Source organism: Balaenoptera musculus, chromosome 4 (genome assembly GCF_009873245.2).
Source record: "Balaenoptera musculus isolate JJ_BM4_2016_0621 chromosome 4, mBalMus1.pri.v3, whole genome shotgun sequence".
NCBI lineage: Eukaryota > Metazoa > Chordata > Mammalia > Artiodactyla > Balaenopteridae > Balaenoptera > Balaenoptera musculus.
Genome location: NC_045788.1, coordinates 1,400,969 through 1,418,101, shown reverse-complemented (window position 1 = coordinate 1,418,101; position 17,133 = coordinate 1,400,969). Strand labels below are relative to the sequence as shown.

At 48.6% G+C, this 17,133-nt stretch overlaps 1 protein-coding gene across 5 annotated transcripts in view; it reads left to right on the top strand.

The window, feature by feature from the left end:
• The window catches only part of RARB (retinoic acid receptor beta), a 794,130-nt gene extending 777,039 nt beyond the window's left edge, over window positions 1-17,091 (top strand). For all 5 annotated transcript variants that reach the window (XM_036851911.1, XM_036851915.1, XM_036851914.1 and 2 more), the window contains 3 exons: window positions 12,771-12,975; window positions 13,782-13,940; window positions 15,636-17,091. In XM_036851911.1, the coding sequence (XP_036707806.1) occupies window positions 12,771-12,975; window positions 13,782-13,940; window positions 15,636-15,832 (561 nt within the window). In that variant the 3' untranslated portion in view covers window positions 15,833-17,091. The remainder of the gene's footprint in view (window positions 1-12,770; window positions 12,976-13,781; window positions 13,941-15,635) is intronic.
• Window positions 17,092-17,133: the final 42 nt, after the last annotated feature.

Below are 17,133 nucleotides of genomic sequence, written 5' to 3'. Positions count from 1 at the left end.
CGCAGCGGTGACTGTCCTGCCGGGCTTCCAGCACCATCTGTGGCTCTGGGGCCCCGCCAGGGAGGGCTGTTCCTGCGTGAACCTGTCCCCCCAGGGACTCGGTGGAGACAGGACCCTGGTCTGAGAGGGGCCAGCTCTGCTCTCGGAGGCCCAGCTGCCTGTGCTGTTGCAGGATCCAGGGTCCCTGTGAGAAAAGCCACAGCCTGCCGGCCTCGGGGTACTGAGCGGTCCCTGCGAGGTGGGCGTGCTGGGACCGGACTCCCGGGCTCACACCCCGGCTCTGCCCCTCCGAGCAGCCCCGCTGAAGTGGGTGTGACGGTAGCTCCTCCCCAGTAAGGGACAGCGGATGGGGTTAGTGCACGGGAAGCACTTGGCTCAGTACCTGGCACTTAGGAAGAGCTCCTTTACCGTAGCCGCCATCCTCCTCCTCGCCACCATCGTCGCCGCTAAGCCCAGAGCGTCTCTGTGCACGTTCATGGACATGTGTGTCTGCACGTGTAGGTGTGTACACAGATGCCCACACGCCGCTGTCTGGGGCTGTGCTGGAGTGCAGCCGGTCTGCGTGCTGTGGTGGTAAAGGAAGTACGTGGTTTCAGACTTTGTGTTTAATAATACGAAATATCTCCTTGATGATTCTTGATGTTGTTAAAACAGTAGGTTGGATCTGTTAGGTTAACTAAAATATATTACTAAAATTTTTTTTTGATGTTTTATTTTATATTGGAGTATAGTTGATTTACCATGTGTTAGTTTCAGGTGTACAGTTATACATACATATCTATCCACTCTTTCTCAGATTCTTTTCCCATATAGGTCATTACAGAATATTGAGTAGAATTCCCTGTGCTATACAGTAGGTCCTTGTTGATTATCTATTTTATATATAGTAGTGTGTATATGTTACTACCAAACTCCTACTAATTTATCCTTTCCCCCACCTTTCCCCTTTGGTAACCATAAGTTTGTTTTCGAAGTCTGTGAGTCTTGTTTCTGTTCTGTAAATAGGTTCATTTGTATCATTTTTTTTAGATTCCACATATAAGTGATATCATATGATACTTGTCTTTTTCTGTGTGACTTGCTTCATTTAGTAAGTATAGTCTATAATCTCTAGGTGCATCATGTTGCTGCAAATGGCATTATTTCATTCCTTTTTCTGCTGAGTAATATTCCACTGTATGTATGTACCACATCTTCTTTATCCATTCATCTGTCGATGGACATTTAGGTTGTTTCCATGTCCTGGCTATTGTAAATAGTGCTGCTATGAACATAGGGGCGCATGCATCTTTTTAAACGGTAGTTTTCTGAGGATATACACCTAGGAGTGGGGTTGCTGGGTCATATGGTAGTTCTATTTTTAGTTTTTTAAGGAACCTCCATACTGTTCTCCATAGTGACTGTATCAGTTTACATTCCCACCAACAGTGCAAGAGGGTTCCCTTTTCTCCACACCCTCTGCAGCATTTATTGTTTGTAGACTTTTTGATGATGGCCATTCTGACCGGTGTGAGGTGGTATCTCATTGTAATTTGATTTGCATTTCTCTAATAATTAGTGATGTTGAGCATCTTTTCATGTGCTTTTTGGCCATCTGTATGTCTTTTTGAAGAAATGTCTATTTAGGTTTTCTCATTTTTTTATTCTGTTGTTTTTTTGATATTGAGCTGCCTGCGCTGTTTGTATATTTTGCAGATTAACCCCTTGTCGGTCACTTTGATTGCAAATATTTTCTCCCATTCTGTGGGAGAAAATGGTTTTTTTGTTTTGTTTATGGTTTCCTTTGCTGTGCAAAAGCTTCTAAATTTAGTTAGGTCCCATTTGTTTATTTTTATTTTTATTTTCATTACACTAGGAAGTGGATCCAAAAAGATATTGCTGTGATTTATGTCCAAGCGTGCTCTTCCTATGTTTTCCTCTAAGAGTTTTATAGTATCTGGTCTTACATTTAGGTCTTTAATCCATTTTGAGTTTATTTTTGTGTATGGTGTTGGGGAGTGTTCTAATTTCATTCTTTGACATGTAGCTGTTCAGTTTTCCCAGCACCGCTTATTGAAGAGACTGTCTTTTCTCCATCATATAATCTTGCCTCCTTTGTCATAGATTAATTGACCATAGGAGCATGGGTTGATTTCTGTGCTTTCTATCTTGTTCCATTGATCTATATTTCTGTTTTTGTGCCAGTACCATATTGTCTTGATTACTGTAGCTTTGTAGTATAGTCTGAGGACAGGGAGCCTGATTCTTCCAGCTCCATTTTTCTTTCTCAGGATTGCTTTGGCCATTCGGGGTCTTATGTGTTTCCATACAAATTTTAAGATTTTTTTGTTGTTGTAGTTCTGTGAAACATGCCATTGGTAATTTAATAGGGATTGGGTTGAATCTGTAGATTGCCTTGGGTAGTATATTCATTTTGACAATATTGATTCTTCCAATCCAAGAACATGGTGTATCTTTCCATCTGTTTGTGTCATCTTCAATTTTGTTCATCTGTGTCTTATAGTTTTCAGGGTACAGGTCTTTTGCCTTCTTAGGTAGGTTTATTCCTAGATATTTTATTCTTTTTTATTGCAACAATAAGTGGAATTGTTTCCTTAATTTCTCTTTCTGATCTTCCGTTCTTAAGAAATGGCAAGAGATTTCTGTGTATTAATTTTGTATCCTGCAACCTTACCAGATTCATTGATGAGCTCTAGGAGTTTTCTGGTAACCTCTTTAGGATTTTTTATGTGTAGTATCATGTCATCTGCAAACAGTGACAGTTTAACTTTCTTTTGCAATGTGGATTCCTTTTATTTCTTTTTCTTCTCTGATAGTCGTGGCTAGGACTTCCAAAACTGTGTTGAATAAAAGTGGCGAGAGTGGACAGCCTTGTCTTGTTCCTGATCTTAGAGGAAGTGCTTTCAACTTTTCACCATTGAGAGTGATGTTTGCTGTGGTTTTGTCATATATGGCCTTTATTATGTTGAGGTAGGTTCCCTCTCTGCCCACTTTCTGCAGAGTTTTTGTCATAAATGGGTGTTGAATTTTGTCAAAAGCTTTTTCTGCATCTGTTAAGATGATCGTATGGATTTTACTCTTGTTTGTTAGTATGGTGTATCACACTGATTGATTTGCAGATATTGAAGAATCCTTGCATCCTTGGGATAAATCCCACTTGATCATGGTGTATGGTTTGCTGGTATTTTGTTGAGGATTTTTGCATCTATGTTTATCAGTGATTCTGGCCTGTAATTTTTTTCTTTTGGTGGTATCTTTGTCTGGTTTTGGTATCAGGGTGATGGTGGCCTCATAGAATGAGTTGGGGAGTGTTCCTTCCTCTGCAATTTTTTGGAACAGTTTCAGAAGGGTAGGTGTTAACTCTGCTCTGAATGTTTAGTAGAATTCACTTGTGCAGCCGTCTGGTCCTGGACTTCTGTTTGTTGGGAGTTTTTTAATCACAGTTTCAATTTCAGTACTTTTGATTGGTCTGTTCATATTTCCTATTTCTTCCTGGTTCAGTCTTGGGAGATTGAACCTTTCTAAGAATTTGTCCATTTCTTCCAGGTTGCCCACTTTATTGGCATACAGTCGGCTTGCAGTAGTCTCTTATGATCGTTTGTATTTCTGTGGTGTCCATTGTAACTTCTCCTTTCTCATTTCTAATTTTATTGATTTGAACCCTCTCCCTTTTTGATGAGACTGGCTAAAGGTTTATCAGTTTTGTTTATCTTTTCAGATAACCAGCTTTTAGCTTCATTGATCTTTTCTGTTGTTTTCTTCGTCTCTATTTCATTTATTTCTGCTCTGATCTTTATGATTTCTTTCCATCTACTAACTTAGGGTTTTGTTTGTTCTTTATTTGCTCTAATTGCTTTAGGTGTAGGGTTAAGTTTTTATTTGAAATTTTTCTTATTTCCTGAGGTAAGATTGTATAGCTATAAAATTCCCTCTTAGAACTGCTTTTGTTGCATCCCATAGGTTTTGGATTGTTATGCTTTTGTTTTCATTTGTCTCTAGATATTTTTGATTTTCTCTTTCATTTCTTCAGTGATCCATTGGTTGTTTAATAGCATATTGTTTAGTCTCCATGTGTTTGTGTTTTTTACAGTTTTTTTTCTTGGAGTTGATTTCTAATCTCATAGCTCTGTGCTCGGAAAAGATGCTTTATACAATTTCAGTTATCTTAAATTCACCGAGGCTTGCTTTGTGGCCCAGCATGTGGTCAGTCCTGGAGAATGTTCCATGTGCACATGAGAAAAATGTGTATTCTGCTTTTGGATGAAATGCTCTCTAAATATCAATTAAGTCCATCTGGTCTAATGTGTCACTTAAGGCCTGTGTTTCCTTATTGCTTTTCTGTCTAGATGATCTGTCCATTGCTGAAACTGGGGTGTTACGGTCTCCCACTATTATTGTGTTACTGTCAGTTTCTCCCTTTATGGCTGTTAGCTTTATATATTGAGGTGCTCTTAATGTTTGGTGCATATATATTTACAATTGTTATATCGTCTTCTTGGATTGATCCCTTGATCATTACGTAGTGTCTTTTTTTGTCTCTTGTAATATTCTTTTTTTTATATAAATTTATTTTATTGATTTATTTTTGGCTGCGTTGGGTCTTCGTTGTTGCGCGCAGGCTTTCTCTAGTTGTGGCGAGCGGGGGCTACTCTTCATTGCGGTGCTCAGGCTTCTCATTGCGGTGGCTTCTCTTGTTGCAGAGCACAGGCTCTAGGCGCACGGGCTTCAGTAGTTGCAGCAGGTGGGTTAGTAGTTGTGGCTCACGGGCTCTATAGTACAGGCTCAGTAGTTGTGGCGCACGGGCTTAGTTGCTCCGTGGCATGTGGGATCTTCCCAGACCAGGGCTCGAACCCATGTCCCCTGCATCGCCAGGTGGACTCTTAACCACTGCGCCACCAGGGAAGTCCCTCTCATAACAGTCTTTATTTTAAAGTCTGTTTTATCTGATATGAGTATAGCTACTCCAGCTTTCTTTTGATTTCCATTCTCATGGAATACCTTTTTCCATTCCCTCGCTTTCAGTCTGTATGTGTCCCTAGATCTGAAGTGGGCCTTTGTAGACAGTATATATATGGGTCTTGTTTTTGTAACCATTCAGCCAATCTGTGTCTTCTGGTTGGAGCATTTAATCCGTTTATGTTTAAGGTAATTAACAATATGTATGTTCTTTTTGCTACTTTGTTACTTGTTTTGGATTTGTTTTTGTATGTCTTTTTTTCTTCCCTTCCTCTTTGTTCTCTTGTGATTTGATGACTAACTTTAGTGTTGTGTTTGGATTCCTTTTTCTTTTTTGTGTGTGTATCTGTTGTAGATTTTCGGTTTGCAGTTACCATGAGGTTTTAATGTAGTGTCTATATATAAACAAGATTGTTTTAAGTTGCTGGTCTTTTCATTTCAGTGCATTTCCAATATCCTGCATTTGTGCTCTTCTCTTCTCACGATTGCTGGTTTTGATATCATATTTGTGTGTGGATGATTTCCTACCTTTACTGTATGTTTGCCTTTACACAGATGAGCTTTTCCATTCCTAATTTTCTTGTTTCTAGTTGTGGTCTTTTCCGCCTAGAGAAGTTCTTTCAGCATTTGTTGCAGTGCTGGTCTGGTGGTGCTGAGTTCTCTTAGCTTTTGCCTGTCTGTAAAGCTTTTGATTTCTCCATCAAATCTGAATGAGAGCCTTGCTGGGTAAAGTATTCTTGATTGTAGGTTTTTCCCTTTCATCACTTTAAATATATCATGCCCCTCCGCCCCCCTTGTGGCCTGCACAGTTTCTGCTGGAAAGTCAGGTGATAACCTTATGGGGATTCCCTTGTATGTTATTTGTTGCTTTTCCCTTGTTGCTTTTAATATTTTCTCTTTGTCTTTAATTTTTGTCAGTTTGATTAGTATGTGTCTCGGTGTGTTGCTCCTTGGGTTTATCCTGCCTGGGACTCTCTGTGCTTCCTGGACTTGAGTGGGTGCTTCCTTTCTCGTGTTAGGGAAGTTTTCAGGTATTACCTCTTAAATATTTTTTCAGGCCCTTCTCTCTCTTTTCTCCTTCTGAGACCCCTATAATGTGAATGTTGGCACATTTAAAGTTGTCCCAGAGGTCACTTAGACTGTCCTCATTTCTTTTCATTCTTTATTCTGTTCCACGGCAGTGATTTCCACTATTCTGTTTTCCAGGTCACTTATTCATTCTTCTGCCTCAGTCATTCTGCTATTGGTTCATCTTAGTGTATTTTTCATTTTGGTATTGTACTGTTCATCTCTGTTTGTTTTTTAAATTTTCTGGTTCTTTGTAAACATTTCTTGTATCTCACCAGTCTGTGTCTCCATTTTTGTTCTGAGATCTTAGATCATCTTTTCCATCATTACTCTGAATTCTTTTTCAGGAAGATTAACTGTCTGTACCTCACTTAGTTGTTCTTCTGGGGTTTTATCTTGTTCTCTCGTCTGGGACATATTCCTCTGCCGTCTCATTGTGTCTAACTTTCTGTGTTTGTTCTCCGTTTCTCAGGCTGCAGGATAGTAGCTCCTCCTGCTTCTAGTGTCTGCCCCCTGGTGGGTAAGGTTGGTCCAGGGGCTTGTGCAGGCTTCCTGGTGGGAGGGACTGGTGCCTGCACTCTGGCGGGTGGGGCTGGGTCTTGTCCCTCCGGTGGGCAGGGCCGTGTCAAGGGGCATGTCTAGAGGCGTCAGTGGGCTCAGGGTGACTTTAGGCAGCCTGTCTGCTGATGGGTGGGGCTGTGTTCCTGTGCTGCTGGTTGTCTGGCCTGAGGCGTCCCAGCACTGGACCTGCAGGCTGTTGGGTGGGGCCAGGTCTCTGCCAAAATGGCGGCCTCCAGGAGCGCTCACGCTGATGAATAGTCCCAGTACCTCTGTCACCAGTGTCCTTTTCCCCACACTGAGCCACACCCGACCCCCTCCTCCTCAAGAGACCCCTCCAAGACCTGCAGGTCGGTCTGATCCAGGCTCTTACGGAGGCACTGCTTTGCCCTGGGTCCTAGTGCACGTGAAGCCTTGTGTGCGCCCTCCAAGAGTGGAGTCACTGTTTCCCCCAGTCCTGTGGAACTCCTGCACTCAAGCCCCACTGGCCTTGAAAGCCAGATGCTCTGGGGCTCCTCCTCCTCATGCTGGACGCCCAGGCTGGGGAGCCTGACATGGGGCTCAGAACCCTCACTCCTCTGGGAGAACCTCTGCGAAATAATTATTTTCCAGTTTGTGTGTCGCCCCCCCCCCAACAGTTATGGGAGTTGATTATATCGTGAAAGTGCCCCTCCTACTGTCTCGTTGTGGTTTCTTCTGTCTCTGGGTGTAGAATATCTTTTTTTGGTAGTTTCCAGTCTGTTTGGTCAATGGGTTTGTAACTGGTTGTTCAGCAGTTAGTTGTGATTTTGGAGTTTTCATGAGAGGAGGTGAGCTCAGATCCTTCTACTCCACCATCTTGTCTCCAGCCAACTCTTAAATAACTGCTCAGGCACAGGGGCCAGGCGGGGAGCCGCAGGGCCAAGCCAGCGGCCAGGAACCTGGGCTTTAGCAATGTATTTATTGTTAAATTTAAGTCAGCATACTTCCCGTAACATGTAAGCAGTGGCTCCCTGAGCAGTGATCTCAGAAGCTGTACAGCGAGGAGACTTGTGCTCCCAGCACATGCGTTTCCTTCTCAGGAATGGCAGGCTGATGGCAGGTCCCCTGTGGAGACACTTTGTTCCCATGTGGTCATTGCTGCAGGTACACGTACTGCCGGGGAAGACGACCAGGCACAGCTCTGTGTATGTAGTTGCTATTATTATGGCACATCAACATTCCCACAAGCACTGGAGGATAAACAGTCAAATCAGATCAGGACCTGCCCCCAAATTGCCAAACACAGTTAGTAAAGAGAACAAGATCGGTGAGCAACTGGAGTTTTCTCCTTTGCTGAAAAATTTAGAAATCTCTGGATTGTGTAAGCCCCTTTCAGGGGATTTCCTTAATAAATGGGTAAAGTATCACCTGCTGTGTGGACCACTCTGCCTTAGGTGCCAAGGAAACAGCAAGGGGCAGGACAGATAAAGACCAGTCTCCTGCTAGAAGCTCATCTCCTGGCGGGGGGGAGGGGGGATCCATAAGCTCAGAGAACAAAGCTGCTATGAGGAACGTAAAGAAGGGCGAGGGATCGGTTGTGGAATATCACACAGCAATGAAAAAGGTGCCTGCCCCACGAGCCAGCACGGGGAATCTCCCAGCCGCCACGTGGAGGGAACAGAAACCAGACTAGACTGTGATTCAATTCACCCAAAGTTCAAGTTCAGGCGGAACTAATTGATAGGAACACAAGTTAAGATAATGGTGCCTCTTGGGGAGGAGGGTTCATCGGGAAAGGCCAAGGGTGCCTGTGGACACCAGAACTGTGGGTGCCATGATCTGGTGGTGCTCACGCCGGCACCCACTTGGGGAATGCATCCAGTTGTGTGTGTGTCAGGCTGTGCACACGACCTGCAGCAAGTACGTTGTGTTAGTGACCTATTGCTGTGTAGCAGGCTGCCCCAAACTGAGCCACTTAGAACAGTGTTACACAGGTCCTTGCCGGCCACGAGCCGGGTGGGTCTGCCAGGGGCTTTCCAGGGTTGCCGTGGCGACATTGCGGGCCGCCTCATCTGAAGGCCTGACTGGGGCTAGATGGGCTGCTTCTGGGCCGGCTCAGCACACCTGCCCGGCAGGCTGGTGCCACTGTTGACCAGAGGACCAGGCTCCCGGCCGCATGGACCTCCCCGGGGGCTACGTGCATGTCCCAGTGACACATCAGCCAGCCTCCCCAGGACAGGAGATTGGGGAGAGCAGGCAAGCGGGGCCATGCCTCCCGTGGCCTTGTGACCTGCCCTCAGTGCCCTGCATCCTGCCTGCGGGTCAAGTGCTGGTCCAGCCCCGTCTCCAGGGGAGGAGACTGAAGCTCTGCTCCCCAGAGGGAGTACGAGCAGAGAATGTTTCAAAACCACCACGCGTGTTGTGTCTCAAGTTTTGTTTGTTTGTTTTTAAATGTGTTTTATTTATTTATTTATTTTTGGCTGTGTTGGGTCTTCGTTTCTGTGCGAGGGCTTTCTCTAGTTGTGGCAAGCGGGGGCCACTCTTCATCGCGGTGCGCGGGCCTCTCACTATCGCGGCCTCTCTTGTTGTGGAGCACAGGCTCCAGACGCGCAGGCTCAGTAGTTGTGGCTCACGGGCTTAGTCGCTCTGCGGCATGTGGGATCTTCCCAGACCAGGGCTCGAACCCGTGTCCCCTGCATTGGCAGGCAGATTCTCAACCACTGCGCCACCAGGGAAGCTCTGTGCCTCAATTTTTAAACCACTGTATTTCCTATTTCGAAAAAAATGGGGTGGAGTGATACAAAGTAATGGTTTTTAGGACACGTGTTCCCTGCTCCCTGACGAGGTGACGTTGAGCTGAGCCCTGAATAGAAGAGTCCCCTGCATGCAGGCCAGCGGGGAAGCGTGAAAGCCGAGGGAGCGGCCCGCGCACAGGCTTTGCTGCGGGCGGGGCGGGGCCGCGGGGAGAAGGGGCGGTCCCGGGGCCCGGAGAGGACCGCTCGCCCGGGGGACGGCTGCGAGGCCCAGGCGCCCTGGTGACCGTGCTGAGCGGCGGGTCCGGCTGCCGAGGCGGCAGGACAGAAGCGGACGGGGCCCCTGCGCCCCGCGCCCCGTGCTCAGGCCCGCGGCCCCCTGGTCCGCGGCCCCGGCAGGCAGTGGGCGACCCTCGGCGTCCCTGGGGGCGGGGGAGGGGCGTCGTGCCCTGAGGAGGGTCAGCCTTGCCCATCAGCGGGCTCTGTGTGTCCGCCACGCCCCTCCTTTGGAGGGTCGACCTGGCTGGGCCTGTTTTTACGCACCTCGTGGGGCCCGCGTGCTCCACCTCCCAGACCAAACCCCCTCCTTTCAAACGAAGGGCGGTTTTTCCTGGAGCAGCGCTTGGCAGCGGCTGCTGGCGTTTGCCTTTAGTGTGACAAGCCGGAGCTCCGGGGTTTGTCCCCCGGGCGGCCTGGCCCAGCCCCAGGCCCTCCCCGCTGGATGCCCGTTTATGCCTGGTGTTGGCTTTGAACTTTGTAGGGCGAGGGGCGCAACAGGACGGGGTTTCACTGCTTCATCAGAGTCCACGTATTTATCAGCTTGTGAGGAGGAAAGCCCTGCCACGTGGAGTGGGTGCCGCGTGCGCTGCCGTCTGGGCTCGGGTTTCGGGGGAGCCGCGGGCGGCTCGCAGTCGCCTCACCCCCAGACCCGGCTCTTCCACCCCGGCGGGCGCGGCGCTCGTGCCCGAAACTGCAGAGATTAGCTGCCTGTTTGATCCAACCTGGAAGCATGTGTAGAGGTTCCGAGCCCCTAAACGCCGAGCACGCGGTGACTCCCGCCAAGGCCATGCTTCTGGCGCCTCTCCAGGCGCTGAGGGACCTTGGGCCGGGGGTTAGGAGTCTCTGCCGGCACCGTCACGCGTGTGGTCACGCGTGTGCTCTCGGGCCTCCGAGGGAGCGAAGGCTCGTGCCCGACGACGTCCGGGTCCCTCTGCTGCTCTGACACTGGCGTGGCTTCAGGCCCCGTCGGCCACCAAGGTGAAGGGTCACAGGCCGGCCAGAGGGACCCAGAGGGAACGACTGAGCCCGGCAGGGGGCGTCCCTGGACAAGTGTCCGAGAGGTGCAGGTGGTCCCCTCCAGGGAAGGAGTCTCTGTGGTGCTTTGATAACCACGCGCATTCACGCCTGGGCTGCCACGGGCCACGCGCTGGGCACGCGAAGCCTGAGCGCAGATCCTGGTTCCGCCCAAGCCCCTCCCACGGAACGCGAAGGCTGTGCAACGTTCTTTCCAGGCCGCTGGGCGCGCGCCGCTGCAAGCCTGGTAGGTCCTGTGAAGAGCCCCCCCACCCCCGGGCTGGGAGCTGCAGGAGGCCCTCGGCAGGGCCAGCGGTCACCTCCCCGAGAGGGACACCTGGGCTTGGGTGGTGGCCTGAGGAGCCCCGAGGCTGGCTGCCGGGAGCAGAGGTGGAGAGCACAGGCCCGAAGCACGCGATGCCGCCTGGGACTCACGTGACCCAGGACAAGCTGCTGGGGTTTGTGCCCTGCCTGTAGGATGGGGTGGCAGTAGCGTCTGCCTCGTGGGTTGACACAGAAGTTACGTCGTGGTTAGAAGCACTAGGCACGGCCCCGTGTGGTCGGCGATCTGCCCCGTGTCAGCTGCTGCTGCACCAGGTGGGGCGTGCTCATGGCCATCTGCTGCTCTCAGACGTCTTCTGACCGGGAAGGCGCGGCAGCAGACCTTCTCATCAGCAGGGCCGCCACGGCCTCCCTCCACGGGGCGTCCACGCTGGAGTCCTGCCTGTCTGCGTCTTCCTGGGATTGGGGGGACACAGAGCCACGGCGCGGGAGCATCTGGCCCTTCCCTGCAGCGGCCCGGCCCCTCCCTGGTTGCTGTGGTCCAGTGGCCGTGAGGCTCCTGCACCCACGTTGCCCATCAGATTGCAAGGGCTTCCCCACCGGAAGCGTCCTTGCCCCAAACCCCCGGCACTTCCCTGAGACGATGCAAGATTCGGCAGAAGTTCTCCTTTCGGGAGCCCTGGTGGGATCACGGGGAGCGGGCACGGGCGTTCTCAGGGGCCGGCCCTCTGCCACGCCATGGGACAGGAAGGGCCCGGAGCCCCTGGTGGCAGTGTCCTCTAGGCTGACGTCCGTGGGGACCACACCCAGTCACATGAGCATCTGGGAGAAATTCCCAGCTCCCCCAGCCTGCTGGGTCCAGGCGGGGTTAACTTGTTCGGCAGCTCTGAGGCCTCCTGTGAGGGAGAGTCCAGCGTGGAGGCCCGGTTGGTGCAGCGCTGCGGCTCTGGGGGGATCGGCTCTGGGGGGATCAGCGCTGCGGGTGCGCAGAGCCCTGACGGGCACTGGGGGTTGGGTGGGCGGGCGTTGCGGTGACCGCGGGCCGCAGGGTTACAGACCGAGGGCGTGTCGGGCGGGGCTGGCAGATGTGGCAGGAGGCCCAGGCCGCTTTTCCAGAGAAACCCACCAGACTTCCGGGCTGAGCTGACAGGCCACCTCCTGTCCGTGGACCTGCCCGTGGCTTCCTGCCGGCTGTGCCCAAGCTCCCCCCCTGCCAGCGCCGTGGCACCTTGCTTGTTCCACTCCTGCTCTGTGGGTCACCGTCGTCTGGGGCTGCATGATCAGGGGCGTCCCAGCGGGAGTCCCACTTGGAATACATCAGAGTCAGCCACGTCTCAGCTGTGTGGCGCTGGGCACCCGGCCTAGCCTTTCTGAGCCTCCGGCCCCTCGTCTATAAAATAAGAAACGTATTCACCTCACCGAGTTCTTCAGAAGTTTGAATGGAGAGCACGTGTAACACTTGATATACACCAGGCATTTAATAAGTGGTAAATAGTGGCTTTCTTTTTTGGTAGACTGTAAGCTCTTTAAAAAAAAAAAAAAAAAAAGAATAGAATCTTCTTCCTCTTTTTATAAGCACCTGGCACAGTGCCTGGGACATAAGTAGGTACTCAGTAAATGTTTATTTGAGTCAGATGAATTACTTTTAGCATAAACAGATATTTCTCAAATTCTGTGTCCTATTTATTATTCCCTAAAGAACTTTAGCCATGTTTTGACTTCTGTGGTCTTTTGAGGGAAGAGCTGGAACAGACGTTCACCCCCAAGGAGGGGGGTGGGCAGAGACTCGTGTGCTGCCAGAGCTCCTCGGAAATCTTCCCGTGATTTCCTGCCCTGATCCGATGGAGGCCGCCGGGCCAGGCTCGCTTTGATGATGCAGACGTGGTTGTTTTCTTCCAGATTCTGAGAATCTGCACCAGGTATACCCCAGAGCAAGACACCATGACGTTTTCGGACGGCCTGACCCTGAATCGAACCCAGATGCACAACGCCGGGTTCGGCCCCCTGACCGACCTCGTGTTCACCTTCGCCGGCCAGCTTCTGCCTCTGGAGATGGACGACACGGAGACAGGCCTTCTCAGCGCCATCTGCTTGATCTGTGGAGGTACCGCCACCCAGAAAACCCTCGTGAGAGTCCTCAAGACTCTCAAGAGCAGCTCACGCTTGTGATTTATGGGAAATTCCTCATCTCCTCTTTGGAGTTGTTTTGCATGGAAAAGGACGTGTGGATAAAGCCAGGCATGCATGCTTAGAGTTTGTTGCATTTTTCCATATTTTTATCAGTTAAATAAAGGCATTTGGGGTTTTCCTGCTCTGAAATCCCAAAATGCTATTTCTCCAGTTACCACAGGTGCCTTTTTAAAGGTAGGATCAGACTGTTGTAACATAAGTTGCCCCGGGACATTTTTAGGATGGGCCAGGAACTTGCATGTGCTGCTTGCTCTTCAGGGGCTGAGATCACAAGTCACTGTGTCGGCCCCTACCATCCTTGGGAGGGCTGGGGTGAAACATGGTTCTTCTTTGCAGTGGCCCCTCCTGGCTCACGGGAGGCCGAACCGTGCGTGGTTAACGAGTTACTGGCATCAATTAGGGGGCTGATTGGCCTTGCCTTCTTAACCATCCTGCTCAAGGTTTCCTTTAACTCAGTTCAGTAGTGACACCTCCTGGTCATGAGAAGTAATTCTCCGCTGGGGACAAAAGCAACCAGCCTTCAAACTGTGGACAATCATTTTCAAGTATCACTGCTTAAGGCAGTTGCACACATCTTCAGATCTGTTTATGTGATTGAGTCATCAAATTAATAAGGTTACGATATAGTGGAACCAAGGAGGGAGGGGAACTGGGCAGAAAGTCTAGCCTGCAAATGTGTACCTGATACTAATTGTTTAATACCTTCCTCCTGGAATCTAGACCGTCAGGACCTTGAGGAACCAACAAAAGTAGATAAGCTACAAGAACCATTGCTGGAAGCACTAAAAATTTATATCAGAAAGAGACGACCCAGCAAGCCTCACATGTTTCCAAAGATCCTCATGAAAATCACAGATCTCCGCAGCATCAGTGCTAAAGGTACGTCCGCCACACTGCCCTCACCCACCAGGTGGACTTGCGGTCCTGACCACGGTGTATTGCTTTTTAAAACCCCGTGTTTTAATTGAGGGGTTTGATAGTACTGCCATGTTTGATAGTACTGGATGTTTGATAGCAGCTGCCTTTTTGCTATTATTCTGGAATTCATTTCTCATTGGAATCGAAAGGAATTAAATAGTACCTGCCCTTAAAGACAGTAAAACCTCAAGTCTTACCCTACTCAGTGATCTCAGTAGATTAGGAAAGCTTTAAAATTCAGATGACTGAGTGATCAGAAAAACTGTTTCCAAGAGAGCATACTATATAACCGGCATTTTAATTTTCTCGTTTTGTACATTTCATTCCAGCTTTCCATACGTGCTCTGGTTTGTGTAAACTTGATTCCAGTTTTTCCTGAACACCCAAACCTCAAGAAAAAATGAGTAGTGCTTAGGGTGACCGTGACTGGTTATGCATCTCTCTCCATCAGTCTAGCCGTTGTTCTCTCAGTGTGTAGGCAGATTTAACTTCTGCACCTCTAAGCAAAGGGATTCTTGCCTTCCTGAGAGGTGTAACTATTTTTTGCCTAGTGATTTCCAGCTAATATGGCAACTGGAGCAATTACAGAAGTGCCTGGAGCCACACGGCAGCTGAGTGTGAGAGCAGGGCTTTCCTACCGAGAAGGCTCAGCAGCGTCCCTGGAGCAGACGTGCTGTTGTCACTCCCCTTCCCTGAAGGCCTGGTGAGCCAGGGAACAAACTCGACATTTCAGGAAGTGCCTAGAAGCACAGTGAACGTGTTTGATTAGGGGTTTCAATTCCTGAGCCCTGAGCTCCTTCTAGGAGTCCATGAGACCCCGAGTTCATCCCTAGCCTGGGATTAAGTGTACAGGTCACCAGTCTTGACCACTGTCAGTCACTGTGACGTCTCTGATTTATTTTATTTTTTAACATTTTTATTGGAGTATAATTGCTTTACAGTGGTGTGTTAGTTGCTGCTGTATAACAGAGTGAATCAGCTCTGCATATACATATATCCCCATGTCCCCTCCGTCTCTGATTTTAAATCCGCGAGGCTGTGGAACTTCACACCGCCCCTCCCTGTACCTAGCTGGACAGCGCTAACGGAGCGGACGCGATCTGCAACCCGCATCGTCCAGCGGCCGCCAGCCACACGTGGCTCTCAGGCCCTTGAGGTGGGGCTGAGGCGGCCGAGGCCCGCTTTTCCTTCGGGACTTAACCTAGCGGGTGTAAACACTCGCGTGTACCTAGTGGCCGCCCTCCTGGGCAGCGCGGTGCTACATCGAGCGGGTGATCTCGTTCGCCACACGTCTGTTTCTCAGGTCCCTGCCTGCACTTGTGGGGAACTGCTCTCCTTTCACTCTCTTCAAGATATACTCTTTCTGGTCTCTTACCGGGAGCTTCTCTTTGTAAATTTGTCGAGTAAATATATAATGATACTGTTTCCCAAAACTGACAGAGGTGTGGAGTTGTCACATTTAAGTATGTCATCCTATCTCTGCTGCTCTTCTGCAGATGAAGTGGAAACGTTTTAATGGTGTCAAATTAGGAGAGCCTCTGGGAGGCCCTGGTAGCACGGTTTTCACCCACCCTTGTGAAAGTAGATGAAAATTGATCCCTGGTTATCACCTTGACTCCGTATCTCTACCAGATTTCTATGATCTCTTTCGAAAAGGTGCAGAACGTGTAATTACCTTGAAAATGGAAATTCCCGGCTCGATGCCCCCTCTCATTCAGGAAATGCTGGAGAATTCTGAAGGACATGAGCCCTTGACCCCAAGCTCAAGTGGGAACACAGCAGAGCACAGTCCCAGCGCCTCGCCCGGCTCCGTGGAGAACAGCGGTGTCGGTCAGTCACCACTGCTGCAATAAAAGACACTTTCTAGCTACTTCAAACATTCCCCAGTACCTGCACTCCTGGGATTGAAAATGCAAGGAAAAAACATTTTTACTGCTGCTTAGTTTTTGGACTGAAAATGTATTCAAACTCAAGAAGGACCAAGAAGTTTTCATATGTATCAATATGTACCCCTCACTGTCTGACTTACCTAGAAGTACAAACTTTTTAAATTCTAAAAATCAATCAGCCATTTCATGCAACCGAAAACCAGTTAAAGGCTTCTGTTCTCCTCTTTGAACACTCAAGATTGCATGGCAAAGACCCAGTCAAAATGATTTACCCCTGGTTAAGTTTCTGAAGACTCTGTACATACAGAAGTATGGCTCTGTTCTTTCTCTCCTATACGTTTGGTGCTTTCCTTTTGTCTTGCATACTCCAAATAACCAAGACACCAAGGTTATGGAACAGATTACTGTACATGTCCAGTTAAGAAAGGGTCAAAAAGATAACTGTCTTGCCTTCGCAGATCAAGACATCGAGGTAAGGAAATGGGACTGTCGTACAGTGTGGCAAGATAAGGCAAAAGGTGTTCTACTTTAGTTAGTGTAGAAGCTTGTCCTCGCTCTCTGGATGCTCTCAGACCGCATCTTTTCTTTCATGTTGCCCAGTGAAGTGTACAACAAAGTCATTGCACTAGCAGAAGAGAATTCTGTATCAGTGTAACTGCCACTTCAGGTATCAAATGTCATTTGTTCAATTGTGGATGTCACTTTAAATTAAAAGTGGTTTATTACTTGTTTAATGACATAACTACACAATTTTTTTAAAAAGATGATACATTTTTACAGTAATGATAGCCTCCAAGGCAGAAACACTTTTCAGTGTTAATAAAAGTTTTTGTTTACCTATTCACAAGCCATTAGGGAGGTTTCATGGGATAATGATGGGCTGATCTATCACCTGCACCGTGTAACTAACTAACTCTGTATCCTTCCTGATTCCTGCTTGATACTGGGCGGTTTTGCGTTGCCTCCCAAAGTCACCGGCAGAGAATCTGCGTCCTCTGGCCTGGTTCAATCAATCACTATGAACAGAGTGGAGGCTGGGGTGGAGTGGTTAACAGATCCAAGTGTCAGTTTCTTAGTTCTCATTTAAGCACTAGTAGAAAAAAAGTTTTGTGTTTTTTTTTGATATATTATTAGCAAGTCTGTGATGTACTTTCACTGGCTCTGTTTGTACATTGAAATTGTTTAACAATGCTTTCTATGTTCATATACTGTTTACCTTTTTCCATGGAGTCTCCTGGCAAAGAATAAAATATATTTATTTTAAA